Source organism: Cryptococcus neoformans, chromosome 4 (genome assembly GCF_000149385.1).
Source record: "Cryptococcus neoformans var. neoformans B-3501A chromosome 4, whole genome shotgun sequence".
Classification (NCBI taxonomy): domain Eukaryota; kingdom Fungi; phylum Basidiomycota; class Tremellomycetes; order Tremellales; family Cryptococcaceae; genus Cryptococcus; species Cryptococcus deneoformans.
This window is the reverse complement of record NC_009180.1, coordinates 1,668,764-1,684,016: the sequence shown is the minus strand read 5'-3', so window position 1 is coordinate 1,684,016 and position 15,253 is coordinate 1,668,764. Positions and strand designations below refer to the sequence as shown.

At 46.5% G+C, this 15,253-nt stretch overlaps 4 protein-coding genes across 4 annotated transcripts; all 4 read left to right on the top strand.

Moving 5' to 3' along the window:
- Positions 1-302: 302 nt before the first annotated feature.
- On the top strand, positions 303-2,948 carry CNBD5870 (hypothetical protein; the record flags this gene model as incomplete). The annotated part of the gene is made up of 11 exons (XM_770540.1): positions 303-346; positions 402-668; positions 729-933; positions 989-1,074; positions 1,130-1,580; positions 1,640-1,729; positions 1,786-1,842; positions 1,899-2,013; positions 2,079-2,274; positions 2,322-2,890; positions 2,947-2,948. Coding segments are annotated over 11 exons (2,082 nt in total).
- A 1,293-nt stretch (positions 2,949-4,241) lies between these two features.
- Positions 4,242-6,525, top strand: CNBD5860 (hypothetical protein; the record flags this gene model as incomplete). Its single annotated transcript, XM_770539.1, has 8 exons — positions 4,242-4,978; positions 5,019-5,285; positions 5,337-5,798; positions 5,850-6,000; positions 6,060-6,077; positions 6,149-6,266; positions 6,344-6,421; positions 6,485-6,525. The coding sequence occupies 8 exons, from the start codon at positions 4,242-4,244 to the stop codon at positions 6,523-6,525; spliced, it is 1,872 nt and encodes a 623-aa protein (XP_775632.1).
- A 2,081-nt stretch (positions 6,526-8,606) lies between these two features.
- CNBD5850 (hypothetical protein) lies at positions 8,607-10,917 on the top strand (the record flags this gene model as incomplete). Its single annotated transcript, XM_770538.1, has 7 exons — positions 8,607-9,304; positions 9,358-9,539; positions 9,593-10,121; positions 10,175-10,245; positions 10,298-10,483; positions 10,558-10,657; positions 10,716-10,917. 7 exons carry the CDS (start codon positions 8,607-8,609, stop codon positions 10,915-10,917), a joined length of 1,968 nt encoding a protein of 655 aa, XP_775631.1.
- An 829-nt stretch (positions 10,918-11,746) lies between these two features.
- On the top strand, positions 11,747-14,204 carry CNBD5840 (hypothetical protein; the record flags this gene model as incomplete). The annotated part of the gene is made up of 8 exons (XM_770537.1): positions 11,747-11,827; positions 11,874-12,062; positions 12,113-12,580; positions 12,650-12,726; positions 12,775-12,858; positions 12,911-13,212; positions 13,259-13,488; positions 13,551-14,204. The coding sequence occupies 8 exons, from the start codon at positions 11,747-11,749 to the stop codon at positions 14,202-14,204; spliced, it is 2,085 nt and encodes a 694-aa protein (XP_775630.1).
- Positions 14,205-15,253: the final 1,049 nt, after the last annotated feature.

The window sequence follows — 15,253 nt, the reverse complement described above, 5'->3', positions numbered from 1 at the left end:
TGACGCATGATGCAGGACCTCGGAATTTGGACCTACCGTTGTTCGTTTCGGCCAATCGTTATCGTTGTGTTGGAGTCATGTGCCTTGTTCCTAACTTTTACGTAATATACGGAGTCCAGATCGTGCAACTGATTGGCGCCTATACGCAGCTTGAGTGCAATTATCTTTATCTGTCTTTTATACAGATCCATTTCCTAAATTCCCATCTGTATTCTCAACTGCGCCGCGGGGAACATCCTCTTTTGTCTTTTAGAGCCTACACTACCCACAAACAGTGATTATCACGCGTAAGCTGGAAAAGTATGTACACCACTGCGTGCGAGGCATGCCGCAAGGTGCGAATGAAGTGAGTATCTTGAGCGTCCCCGGTTATGAGTGCTTCCGCTCACGGATCCATTCAGGTGTATCCGTCCTTCAAGAGGATATGACATGTCCGAGATATGCGAACGATGTCGATCCACAGGCATCGAGTGCATCACCGTAAAGCGTCGGGTAGGAAGACAGCCGGGAGTAAAGAATCGCAAACGTAAAGCGGATTCTATCAGTGAACAAACCGGAGCTTCTTCCGCAAGCAACAATGAAGCACAGATTCCGAGAGATGTGGATCATCTTCCAAATCCGCTACATGTCTTGGCTTCGGAAGCTATCAGAAGGCATTTTACACCAGAGTACGCTATGAGGATCGTGATTCATTTGATATATAGTTCGCTAATCGGATTTCCTCACAGGGCAGAAGAGGCAACCGCTCAGGACAGTTCCCATATACGCAGTAGCAGGAGTATCTTCCATAGGTACTCAGATTGGGCTGAAAAGATTCAGCCGGAGGGAGGGAAGGAGGCGATCATGCATCGACTTGATTCACTATTATCAAAGAAGCCCATAGAAATGTCCTCGGATGTTGACGAGCCATCAGTCTTCTGTGGAAGGATTGACGTGAGCATACTCCTCTATTTTCTCCATCTCGCGTTCGTTGCTGATTATTATTCAGATGGCGAGGCCGGATGCATCCCCCGAGCACGATGTTATCTCACTGCAGATTGTCAGTCTCGCTGAAGCGCAGCATCTTTTCGACTCGTATGGATCCTTTTCATTCGATAATGTTTTACTCGTTTACTTAATGTTTGCACAGGTTTATGGAGCTCATCACCAATGGATCCATGTACTTTGACCCACGCCTTCACACCCTCGCATTCGTCCGATCCCGCAGCTCATTCCTCCTTGCCGTCATTCTCGCTATCGCAAGCACCTACAAATCCATTTGTCCATCTGCTCGGCTGCATACTCTCCTCATGAACCACGCACACCGACTCGAGGCTGTAGTCCGGAATAATCACCTCAAGTCAATTGAGATTATCCAAGGTCTCTTGCTCTTGGCGAGTTGGATGGAAATACCGTCTACTCTGGCGAGAGATAAGACGTGGATGTTTGTGTCATATGCGTTGGCGCTTGTTGTTGAGCTCCGATTAGATACTGCACTGCCATACTGCGTTCAAACGGATCCATTATACGACAAGAGTAATCACGACCTACTGGTTAGGAATGCACATCGGGTATGTTTCCTCATGTATATACACGATCGGGTAAGTGACTAGAAGGCGTATTTTTCCTTCTTTTTGAAGGTATACTGAAGTGGTAATAGAATATGGCGATGGTGGCGGGCCGCCATCCGATATTCCGAGATTCTGCTTTAGTGTCACCCGACTCATTAGCAAAATGGGGAAAACATCCTGTAAAGTTGAATCTCTTTATCAAAACGACGGGGTTTGTCTGATGGCCAATTAATAGCTTGCGCACCGTTTCGATGCGGCTATCTGTGCATCTGTATCGCTGCGAAAGCTCGTAGTGAGTCCATAATGCTTTCGACGATTATTGTCTTTGTATTGATCTTGGCGAAACAGACGAGCGCGCATGCCCGGTTGAGTACCCAGAACTATCCTGATTTCGCCTCCGGCGAAGAATACATTGACCGTTCAATGGCGGAATGGCGAAGACGATGGTCTTATGAAATACAAAGTTTGTCGGGCCCGGCTCGGCATCTGCGCTGAAACACTCAATTGAAACTGACAAACCGGATACAGGTACCCATGAATACGACATTATTGCACGCTTTTCAGCTTTTGTGCTCGCACTGACACTGGTCAAGAAGCGACAGCTTACAGGGCAAATTGAAAGAGAAGCAAGGAGGGCATGTGAGGTACTCGCGTTCGATGTCGTATGTGCTGCCATACTTCACTATAAGACATGGAAAGGTCTTTTGAATTCCGCGACATTCGAGTAAGTCGATGCCTTTATGATGGACCTGCTGACCATCTGGATTTCAGCACAAGCATGGTTGCGTTTTGCGCCATATACACTATTCAGTCAATTAATCATTCTGCCTCACCGTACCTTTCAGATCTTTCGCTGCTACGTTTGGCTACTGTCCACGAGCTTATTGGCGAACTGGAAACTCAAGCGGAAGCAAGGCATACAGTTGACATCCCGGGGTACTTTTCTGTTGTTGACGCCATGGCTCGTCAATTGTCCCGCAATATGCGCCTGTTGCTCTCAAAGAAAGAAATCTACCAAGCGCCTCATTCTGAGACCTCGGAAACCCATTCTTCGACATACAACCCCCATACAAACTTTATTCATACGCATCCTCATCTTCATCATCTACAAGACCCTCACCACTATACCAACAACCAATTTCCACAATTCGACGAGGTCGCACAGTTCATGTTTACAGCAGACGATGGGGGATTACCGTTCATGGGCGATTGGGGCTTGGAGGGGCTGTTGCCAGATATGGATTTTGGGATAGACACAGGGTATTCGGGGAGTGAGTCTGGAGGGACGTCACATGAGATGACTCAAGGGGTGAACATGCAGCATATGCTGAATCTAGGATGTGAGTGAGATGACCATCCTTTCTACAAGGTGTGCTGACAGGAAATTATCATAAAGGATTATAAAGGATGTTGTAAATGGCTAGTGTTGGATCAATGCGTATTGTCTTGGTGGGAAAATGTTTTGATGTTTTGATGTTGTAATGTTATCATCAGCGCTTCAAAGTATGTGCATTCTATATTGTGGTCCACCGATGCAAGACGGTTCACCCTTATGGCACGTCGTCACGGCCCATAAAGAGAGATACACTTCGGCATTTTTGTAGGGTTTCTGCTGCAAAGCTGAAATGCTGGGGTATTAAAACGGTACATGTTACATTTGTCACTGGTAGTTGGGCATGCTCTGGTGGACTAATGCAATACAGTATCAATAGCGAGCAAAAGATGAATGTTGACTTCCCCCATCGTCGTGCGATCAACGAACGAATGTGGAGGCCAGCGAGGTGCATTTTCCGCGTTTGTTCAATAACCGTATGAAGTTTCCGTATGAAAAAATGTCCGAACGAGACCTCAAGCTCGAAGGGACACCCGCCGAGATGTTAATAATAATAGAACGGTTATCGGAAGATGCGAAGATCTAAAGAAATATTTACGTAACGAAAATAGTTTAGAGCAAGTGAATGTCCGCCGCGTCGCGCAAATTTTAAAATTATTAATCTTAACTTAATTAGGTTCGAAAAAACGAGATGCGTAAATAAAGTAACATGTAATAGTTGCATGTGTACAGCCAAATCAGGTAGGACTTGAGAAACTTGTAGCAACATACACCTTGACCGTGTGTTGGAACACGAGACCTCTCCCGTCTTATCCCGCTTTCGATTACGCACAAAATTAACTCGCACTCTGTCGCTCACAGGCCCACGTCACCAAGGGAATTTTGTTCCCGCTGCCCCGCATTCCCCACTACTAGATTCCAGACACCAAGCCGGCGGAGTGTTTGCCGAATGCCAAGGCGGGCTGACTTTTTTGTCTTGGAGCGGCACTACCTCTCCACTCAGCCACACCCATCTCTCCCCCAGTGTCCCCTCTGCCACAGGTGCCAGCATGTACCACCCACTCCTCTCCACTGCCACCCCCTTGCCGCTATCACCGTCGCCCTCGACGGCGTCGTCTAACAACCGCCGAACAAGCCCGGTCCGCCCCTGTGATCGGGACTTTCGCTTCAACGTTTTAGATCTCTCTTGTCTCTCTTGGCCGACCCGCTTTTTCTCATGCTTGGCTTTCCGCTTTCATTCAATTACTGTAAATTGCATGCATCGCCATGTGTGAAACAAAATCTCACGACTCTTCTTTCCTTCTTTTGGTCCGTGCACATTTCGCTGCGTTAGCAACATTACTCCCTTTCATTCGCAAATGCGATCCTCTCAACGACAGGGCCGCGAACCTTTACTCCAATCCGCCGAGAACCCAGGTCAATCCCAGCGCCTCTCCGACTCGAGCTTTACCTCTTTCGACCACCCAGGTATGTCCCATCGCGGATCTCATAACGATGCCAGCGTGAACTCGTACGGCTCCTCTTCATCCAACAGATTCGGGCCAACGGCTTCTCTTGCCAGTGCCAATTCAGCAGCTGTTGTGGCCGGCAACACTGGGGGCTTCTCAGATGAACTTCCTCGGCAAGCCTCACCACAAGCCCAAATGGGAAACTGGCATGATGTCGATGACCTCGATGATCATCTGCATACCTTCACATCGCAGGATCACAAAGATCTTGGTTCACCATTCGACATTACCTCTGTGCGTGGCTGGGCAAATGCTCTTACCCTTGGTATACTCGCCGGTGGAGGTGTCATGCTGTTTGCCGGATATCCTATCATCTCGTTTTATTATGGCGACAGCAACTCTTCCGGTGCCAATACCTCTGGTTATAACCTGGGAGGAATCAACTCTAGTGGCCAGTACCCGGAGATACCAGGCCTGCCCACCTTGATTGACGCGGACACTCCAGAATGGGCTTACAAGAGAACCGGGTTTGACGGGGATGAATGGACGTTGGTGTTTTCAGACGAGTTCAACAAGGATGGAAGGACGTTCTTTGAAGGAGATGATCCCTTTTGGACTGGCATGGATATTCACTATTGGCCCACTGGGTGAGTCTCAGACCGCAATCGGATCCAGCTGACAGAGTAGAGATTTCGAATGGCTTGATCCCTCTGCTGTGACAACGGCCGACGGTCATTTGGTCATCACCATGACACAAGAACCCATCCACGATCTCAACTTCAAGTCTGGCATGCTCCAAACCTGGAATAAGCTTTGCTTCAATAAACATGCTTACTTTGAGTTTTCGGCAAGTATGCCTGGTCAGACGATGAACGGTGGGTTTTGGCCTGGTATCTGGACTATGGGGAATTTGGGTAGACCAGGATACGGTGCCTCCACCGAAGGGATGTGGCCGTAAGTTCCTTTTTCCTATGCGAAGATGGAGCATAACTGATATAGATTCAGATACACCTACGACAGTTGCGACGTTGGTACCCTCCCCAATCAGACATACGTGAACGGCACCGGTCCTATTGCGACACTTACCACCGGCGCTGACGATTCACCTCTTTCCTACCTCCCCGGCCAACGATGTTCCGCCTGCACTTGTCCTGGAGAAGACCACCCCGGTCCTGTGCATACCAAAGGCCGTGCAGCCCCGGAAATAGATATCGTCGAAGCGCAAATCATTATCTCCGAGTCCAGAGGAGAAGTGTCTCAATCTTTCCAAGTAGCTCCTTATGATGATCACTATCAATCTGATAATTCCTCCAAGAACTTTAAGCATTACGACACTGATTTAACGTATTGGAATACGTATTTGGGTGGTCCATTCCAGCAGGCGGTATCGAGTTTGACGAGACTTCCAAGAAATATATACTGGGATCAGCCGGGAGATAGTAAGCAATTTGCAGTGTTTGCTATGGAGTAAGTTTTTTTTTCCAATATGGAAGGAAACGAAATCTGATAATCTTGCAGATATCAAGCCTTCCCAGAGGCAAGAGACCAGGGATATATCACTTGGTGGGCAGATAACAAGACTAGCTGGACAATGTACGCGGATGCAGTTGCAGAGAATCCCAGGACTGGTATCGGAAGAAGAATTATCCCAGAGGAACCTATGGCTATGGTGAGTCGAATAGAGAAAAAGAGCAGGGATGTGTGCGCTGACCTATTACACTGGGGTAGATTGTCAATTTGCATATGGTACGCTTCTTTACTCTCTTCTCCATTCGCTCTGAGATTCATAGAGTCATACTGATTTTGGCTGTCTGTAGTCAAACAACTTCCAAGCAGTCGATTTTGCGAATTTGAAATGGCCAAACTACTTTAGGATTGATTATGTGAGAGTGTATCAAAAACCAGACCAAATCTCTATCGGATGCGATCCCGAAGGTCAGTCCCTAATCTTTTCTACAACAAAAGGTCATTGTAACGTAGAAGAAGAACTGACTTTGTTTTGATATGAATAGATTATCCCACTGCGGACTATATCGCGCGACATGCAGAGGTATATTCCAATCCAAATCTCACAACCTGGGGAGCAGCTGGTAAGTCGTTCTTGCCTTGTCGCTGAGTGTTTTGTACAATCGCTGACATTGTCTTTTCTTTAGGATATACTTTCCCAAAAAGTAGTATGAAGGGTGATTGCTAAATGGACATTCTGTGTAAAAGGGACCTTGAAAGGTTGGTTGAAGTTGGTAAGGAGGAAAACAGTATCATTGATACGCGAAAGCAACCAGTGATCATGAGGGATATGGAGGGGGGGTAGGGGGAAGGAAAGTTGGACAATGTGTATACCTAGCAACCATAGAAAAACTGCACTGGACTGACCAGACGGACTTACGATTTTTTTGCATTTTTTACGATACCAATTGCAGTAGTGGTAATGATCCATATCCGTGTACATACGTTCATACGTTCTTTGACAGAAAACAGATCATGAATGTATGTTACATATCTTTAGGACCTGAATATCGAATATTACTGCATCATGACTGCAATGGTCTTTTTTCCGTGTCGATAAGAAGAACACCGCATTGTAATCTTATCATCATGATTGTGGGAAATAGGGACTATCACACAAATACGCAGTTAATTCATTGGAATTGCTTCGAAGAATGATGTCAAGGATGATGCTATGTCGTTCCTTTCTGTGACCTGATAATTCTGTCTGTTTTCGTAGGTAGCACATAGAGTATGCAAGGGCTACGAATCAAAGTCTTATCCATGAAATGGTCTTGAGCAAGTCTTCAATCAGTTACTACATCTAATAAGTAAATAATAACAAAATAGCAGATTTATATATATGACTTTATTTCTGCCAGGGAAAACCTGAAACTGTTTCCAAGTAAAGCTTAGTTGGTTTTTAGTTCTTTATAAGTCAAGGTTTGTTTCAGCTTTCGGACATCAGTGGATGTTAAAGGTCATTTTTATTAGGATTCCATTAATAAGTGGCATTTTTTACGACATGTTGATAACAGATGATAATAATGCGATTCCTCCATTTGTGAACCTAGCAAATATCAGCTGCTGGTGGGTGGCAATAATGGAAATGATGCTATGGCAAAGAACTAAAGGCAGAAAGCATAAATTCTACTCAGTGAACCATGCACGGCAGTGATACAGAATCTTCATATCCCATAGTTTCCGCATACGTACATAAAAACCATCAGCTGCAATTAGAAATGTCTTCGCCGCTGGCCGGCTTGCCGAGTCAAAGATTGTTTCCGCTCATTTGACTAGCAGTCATTCCTTGTAAACTCATGAATTATATTGGAATTGGAGTTGTAGCTTAATAAAGCAATCCCGCCAATTTCCCAGAATGACCGATGATGGACCGGTTATCTTTTTTCTTTTGATATACCACGTCTTGTACTAATAAGAGGCTAAAAAAGAATCGATTATTATAGTTCAACTTTACCATAGTTAGTTACTTCGGCCGCGCACTGCATAAATGCAGGTACACGCACAAGTGTCTTAATAAACATCTTCGTTTCGGAATCTGAAATAAGAATCGACACGCCGGAATCCGGATAAGAAGCTGCTGATCTTTTAGCGTAGTAGTATACTTTTTTGGTGATTGATAATCCTTGAAAGTCGATTGTCAAGTGGTGGATGATGTCTCATCAGCGAAAGACAGTGTCGTCATCACTCGCGCCGTTCTTGACGTTTTCTCTTTTGGTTGCTGTCTGAGTCTAAAACCGTAGTAAAAGCCATACGACGTTATGTTTGTACTGGTGACACCAGTATCATAAATTACTCTTTAATGTAGTAAAGTATGTGCAATCATTCGTAGCATGCAGTAATCTACGTTGTTTGCTGCAATATCAACAGATCTGGAGATTATCAGATCAACCCAACGGCTTTATTATTTGTTATCTATCCGCTGACAATCAACGAAATTTCCACCCTCCACTTTCAATGTCCAGACTTATTCAATCGTCCAAAGAAAAAGAACGAAGAAGTCAGCCGTTGAGTGGAATTTGAAACTGGATATGCACAGCCCAGCTGCCAGCTGCTCGCAAAAGAGTGGCTGATGGGCGATGCAAAAAGGGCTGAAGCATATTCACGATAACGCGTGTAATTCGTATAGACAAACGGATGAACGGCTGAAAGCGTATCAAAAATGCTATATAAGCCCTTCAGAACAGGGCAAGAAAAATACTTTTCTTCTCTCTTTTGTGATCCAGTCTAGATAGAAGAGACGCCAGATTTCGAAGCTCCGAATTAGACATGTCGACTCATCACACTAACCAGATACACGATCATTCCCCTTCTTCTCCTTCCAATCAACCCGTGCTGGAAGAAGGTGAGGATGAATATCGTCCACTTCCACATGCCTGGTCTGGTGCCACTCTCTATGAGCCATACACATTGTCTCGCGACAAGCTCAAGAATGTCAACAGTGTCGAGTTCTTCTGTTCCCAGGTTAATGAGCGCGAGTCTGAGGAAAGTGGCGAAGTGCAAGGTAATGTTGGTCTGACTCGCGAGGTCCCCAATTCTGTTTTCGTTGAGCCACAAGAGGACTACATCCCTTACTCCTCTGGCAAGGGTCCTAACAAGAGGTCAGATCTACCTCACCTGTACTATGATAGCCCTTGGCCTGAGAGTGCGAATGACAGTAGTCCAGGTCCTGCTCATAATGCAAGGGATGGTGATCAAAATGAGAAACTGGGTGGTCTCAATGCCTCGACAATCCCTAACTTTTCTTCTTCTGGCAATGCGTCTTTACCCCCCCTCACGTCAAGCCAAAGTTATCTCCAATCTCGCTCTTCATTCTTCAGATTGGTCTTCCTTCTCACTACTTGTGCTACTCAGCTCATCGTCCAAGCACAGCTGGGTATGGTCATGATGCCGCTTCATGCGACCGCGGAATGGTTAGGGAAGGCTAACAATAGCGGGGAGATGAGCTGGATGGCTGCTAGTTATGGGTACGTCCTTCCTTCCATTCTTCATCTGATTTTTTGCTGACGAGGTATACGAGTTTAACGGTGGGAATGTTTCTGGTCATGGCCGGCCGTCTGGGAGACATCTATGGCCCTCGACTGATATGGGCTGTGGGATGTACCTTCATGATTGTCTGCAATATCGGAAGCGGGTTCGCGACAACTGCAATAGGATTCGACATTGCTCGCGCAGTGGCAGGAATAGGCTCTGCTCTGGCTTGTAAGTCCTGTTACTAACTTCCTAGCTTAGGTCGGTGCTTACCATATGAATAGTACCGAACGCTCTCGCCATTCTAGGTCGCACCTATCCACCAGGGCAAACGCGCAATATGGTATTCTCTATCCTCGGTGCTCTTGCGCCAGTTGGGTTCTGGATTGGCGGCGTGTTAGGTGGACTTTTTGCACAGTTTGCGCATATCAAATGGGTCTGGTGGTTCACGGCTATACTCACTGCCTTGTTCCTTGGTGTCGGTTTCTATGTCTTACCACCTGACTCTCTCTGTCCATCCGTGTCCAAACCCCACTTTGACACCGTCGGTGCTATTCTCCTCTCTCTCACATTAGGTCTCTTCAATTTCGTCTGGAACCAAGCACCGCTCGTCTCATGGTCTGCGGCCTACATCCCTGCCATGCTTGGGGTTTCTTTGATCTTTGGGGGTATCTTTGTCTGGTGGGAAAGAAGAGTTGGCAAAGGAGCGCTGATCCCGATGGAAGTGTTGAGCAAGCAAAGTTTATTGGTGTATTTGAGTCTGTGGCTTGGGTGGATGAGCTACGGTACTTTCTTGCTTTATACCATGTTCTTGTGAGTGATTTCGAAATAAACACTGAAGGTGGCTGAAATCAAGGATGTGTTAGTATCTATGGTATCAGAGGATATACCGAGCCTCTTACTATGGCATTTCAACTTGCGCCCCTCTTGCCAGCAGGTAAGTCATTTCCTCCTCCTATTGAATTACTCAGACGCTTACCGTAAGCTAGGAGTAATTGCCGCCCTCATCGTCCCTCTTCTCATCCGCCATCTTCCAAACCATTTCATCTTTCTTCTCTCCATGTTTGCATTCATTGCGTGCAATATCATAGCAGCCACGGCTTCTTCAAGTACTGCGAACGGGGAATATTGGAAGGGTACTTTCTGGAGTTTGATCATAGGTACTTTCGGACCAGGTATGTTCATTCTGAGACTTTGCTTTGTTTCTTAGACAAAATCTGAAGCTAAGCGCCGTTTCGTTTCACTATAGACTTGAGCTTCAGCACGGGGCAATTGATCGTCAGTAACTCGGTAAGCCATGAGTTTCAAGGCATAGCGGCGGGCGTGGTGAGCATGATCACCAATTATTCGTGCGTTGCCTTCTTCTCGCCTTGCACCTTTGGAAAAGCATCACTGATCGTCGGATAGTATTGCCATTGGGCTAGGTTTGACGGGGACTCTTGAATACTATATTCGAGGCTCGGGAGACACGATAGACGACGTGCTCAGAGGTTATCGAGCTTCCTTCTGGTTCGCTACCGGGTTGGCCGGTATTGCGGGGATAGTGGTAGCATTGTTTGTGAGGGTGCCAAAGCAAACTGGCGGATTGCAAGTTATCCACCCTGTGTGATAGACTATTTATAGCATTTTATAATCCGGTAGAATGGTGTGAAAGTAACCATTGATATTGAGTCGTACATATTTGGGGGATGTGATAATTATGCAGTATTTGGCTAATTGCTACGTACTGATCAACCGTTCAACTTCTAGTTCCTGTAGGGCTTCCGGATGGAATGTTTTGGGTTGGGCGATTGATTATTTCCAAGTCAACGTAACGAGGTCACCGCCTAGCCATTCGTTGTTCTCCGGGCATGGGTCTGTGTGGAAGGCAGTAAGAAGGATAAGTACGAGTGGTTCGGCCGTGCTTTCCTGGTGTGTCGGATTGTGCCCGATCAATTTAGATACACCACCCACGAACCCACCCTGTATAGTCCAAATTAGGCTTATTCGTTAAACCAACAAAAACGCCGAACATATAGGCATCTTTATAGTCAACTGTAGTAATTACGTAATCACGGTCCCCCTGGTTTCTCCATTTTGCGCAAATTCCAACATCATCATCTTTTTAAGTCACGTGACTGGATGTTTTCTCGACGAGATTTCGAAGAATGCCATATTTCTGGCTGAGACCGTTGGAGATTGTGTACCAACATCACAACCCGACGGTCTCTCAACAAGTGCCCAACATGGCAGAGCAGACCCAAGTGATTCCTTTGCTTTCCTCTTTACAGTTCACTCATCCGTCATTCGTACCGCTTCTGGAATCTCACAAGCCGCTCGCTCGCCCATCGATCAGCTCCCAGTCGCAACTCAACAAGTTAATCAGTCGACTTAACACTGTTCTATTGGCCAAGGATGACAGCAGAGAAAAAAGAGCTGCATGCATAGTAGCAAAGGAGATGATAAATCAAGATGAAGAAGGTTGGGTTTTGGCCGGATGGGGTAAAGGTTGGCTCGGTGGGTGTCTAGGGTGGATTGCCGTGGGTGCATTCATTTTTGAATGGATCACAACTAATTGTGTGGCAGTCAACGTCGTCCCCTATACCTTCGATCCCTCCTTATATCTCTCTCCTCAGCACTCTTGTTCTTACATCTTCTCATTTCCCTTCGTTCGAGCGTCAAAATGTGCATCCTATCATGGGCAAGCTGTCCGTCTCTCTCGGAAGGCTTTTGCAGAGATGTTTGGCTGAACCGCAACCAGATTGGGACGTTATGGTAAGTCATCGAGTCAAGATTATAGCATCATCTCGCTAATCAAAGTATAGCTTGATATCCTCGACTCTTATCAATCTCTCCTTCTTCATTCCCCTGCCAACTTCCGGCCATCCACCGCAACTCTTAAACCCATTCTTTTGGCCCTCCTTCTTATGATCCCAACTCCTACATTACCAAACCCTTCGATACCTGCTGAGATCCGCACTGCGAGTGCCAAGCTCCTGGCTTGCTGCCATGTTACCGCCGGTAAAGCTCAAAGCCCCGCGTCTTGGACCGCCGATGTGAAGGATCTTTTGGGTGGAATCGGCAAGGCAGCAGCTGGGATCACAGCTGATGCTTGGGAGGCCGATCCAGTTGCAGTCAACCCTCCACCATCTCCTAACACTCCAGAGCTTCCTATTGATCCTTTACAGCGAGTCCCTGTCGCTTTGGATTGGCTTGAGGGTTTGACCGAGGCGGTTTTGGAGATGCTGAGGTTCCCCACCAATCGACCTGTTCATGTGCCTGTTGCGGGAATTGTGAGCGCTGGATTGAGGTTCTTAAGCTTGACTCTAGATACTCCTACTGTCTCCTACATTTCCCCGCAGCATCATGCTCTTCTTGTTGCATCCCTGCCAAGAATATGGTCTATCGGGATGCAGCTTTTGGGTGGCATTGCTTTGGCGTAAGCATTTTTATAGTCAAAAGTGGTATATGCTGACTTGATGATCAGTGTTGAAGACCACCTCTTCCCTCATCTTTCAAACATCCTCGACCACTCTGTCTGGCTTCTCGAGCGTATTCCAAGCAGCATGTCGTACGTAGATATAGCATAACCACGTATACTCTTCACTAACAAACGCGTTCAGAGAATGCCGAACCCAGCTACTCAAATTCCACACCCTCCTCTTAACCCTCTTTCCCCCATCCCTGGTCCCCACCGATTACCCAACACGTCTCTTACGTTTCTGCATCTCCACTTTTTCACCTTTGCTAGAGCGCAAGGACGTCTCTGCTTCGGCTGCCGCAAGTCAGAACGAAAGCGGTGGTGGTAAACGGGGAAAGAAGAGGGCAAGGAATGCTGAAGATGGGTTAGTGGGTGATTTGGAAGGAAAGGGGAGGCAGAGCTTGGGTGCAGGGGAAGTCAAGGTTATCCTGCAAGCTCTGAAGCGTGAGTCCTATTTTTTTGTATATATATAGTCGCTGATGGAATACAGTTTCACCTATATTGCATACTACCCCTCTCATCTCCCCTTCCTTGTTGACTCTTTCTATTCGACTTCATCTCTCTCTCTACTTGGCCCTTCCCTCATTATTTTCATCCGTTTTCCCTTCGATCAACGCCAAATCGGAGACCTTGGAAGCTGTGCAGAAGGTATTGGAGAGCGTGTTGAGCGTCGGCGAAGGATGGAGCAAGGGATATGAAAGCGTCATCATTTCCGTTCTTGTAAGCATTGCCGCATTGAATGATTTGAGAACCAACTGATAATTGAAAATTTGAAACTCTAGAGCCACAAATCTCAATCGTCAATCGATAAGATTATTCACCCCAAACTCCCTCCCATGCTTCGGGCTCAACCTGCTTTGCGAGAATTACATTTCTTCACCAAGGAAGGCGACGAAGAGAAGAAGGAAAGGAAATTAGCAAGATTAGGGATTGATGACGAGGATATTGAGGTTGAGAAGGAAGAGGAAGAAGAGGCCGTGCGACCTCCTCCTACGCAGGTTACTTCCACGACAGGCTTTGCTTCCTTTGCCCTTCCAGCAACTAGAGAAGTACCCTCATCTATGCCTTTAGCCGCTTCGGCTCCTCTGGTGCCTATCGCTGCCCCCGTTGCCGCTCCATCAGTCGCACCTGCCCCTTCCGCAGCTTTCGTTCCCGATTCCACGTCCGCACCTGTAACAGCAACAGCACCAGTCGTCGCTCCTATCCCATCCCAACCCGAACAAACTACCTCTACAATCCCCTCGAGCTCCTTCATCTCCTTCACCTCCAACTTAGCTTCGGCGACCACCAATTCCAAAACAAATGAAACTGTCGTAAAGCAGACAACCCATGTGGAGAAGATGGAGGTGGATGACGAAGATGAGGGAATCCCTGAATTGGATAGTGGAAGTGATGATGACCTTTTGGAGGATGACGATGAGGAGGAGGATGATTAGATTAAATTAGAGTGCATCCACAGGTTTTTGGGTCATGTATATCAATCATTGTTATTTTCGCAATTCGTAAAGTCAAAAGTAACTAAAGGCTGTACCAAAGTCATCACTGCGGTCGCTCTCTTGCTACACAGTCATTGTCACTGTCCACCAAAATAAATATAAGAATTGTTTGACCTGATTCTGAAGGAGAGTATAAGGCCGTGATCGACAAATCTTTCATCTTGACTCAAACTTTTGAACCTTTCTTTTAAGAAGCAACTTCGCATTTTTCCTGGCAAATTTCTATTTTCTCGTTCCTTTCCTGTTCAAATGCTTAAAGGATCGATATACTAAACTGGACCGAAATCCTAACGAATGTCTCATTCAAGAATCCAAAGAGGGGGCAAGAAAACTACTTATTCCTTCATCTTGTTTCCCATCCTATTAACCCATTTTATTCCTTTCCCTACTCCTTGTCATTATCCAGACCACATCCTACAACCCACACATAAAACAAATACATTTTATCATGCTCTTCCCAACCCCACTGCTCTTCCTGTTCTTCCCTTTCGCTCCTATCCCAGCTCTCGCTTTCCACACACCTCACCCCTGTACCTGCGCCCTACCCCACCCGAGTCCTGGTGGTTGATCCCTATCATCAAGTAGATCCTGAAAACGGACCCTCTCACCGGCCAATTCTGGACGCACCCGCCTCGAGGATAAGTATGCCAACGGCGACGGTTACAGAAGATGATTCTATTCTGCACCCATGGGCAGCTCAATTGACGGAAGATGATGGACCCATCATGCACACGTGGGCAGCACATGCAATAAATCGATGAGGCCTAATGCATGGTAGAAAGTTATATGCGTTGAAAGGAAGCGCGAGAGACAGTTGCGAATGAGTCTTGTAGCGTGAGTGAATGGTTAAATTGTACTTATCGTAGCTTGAGGACAACTGTCGTCATCCACTGTGGTTATTATTTGCGATGTAAAACATTGTGATCTGTAAATATTGAATAACCCCTTTTGGAGGTAAATTCCGCCAGAGCCTGGCATAGTTCTTCATG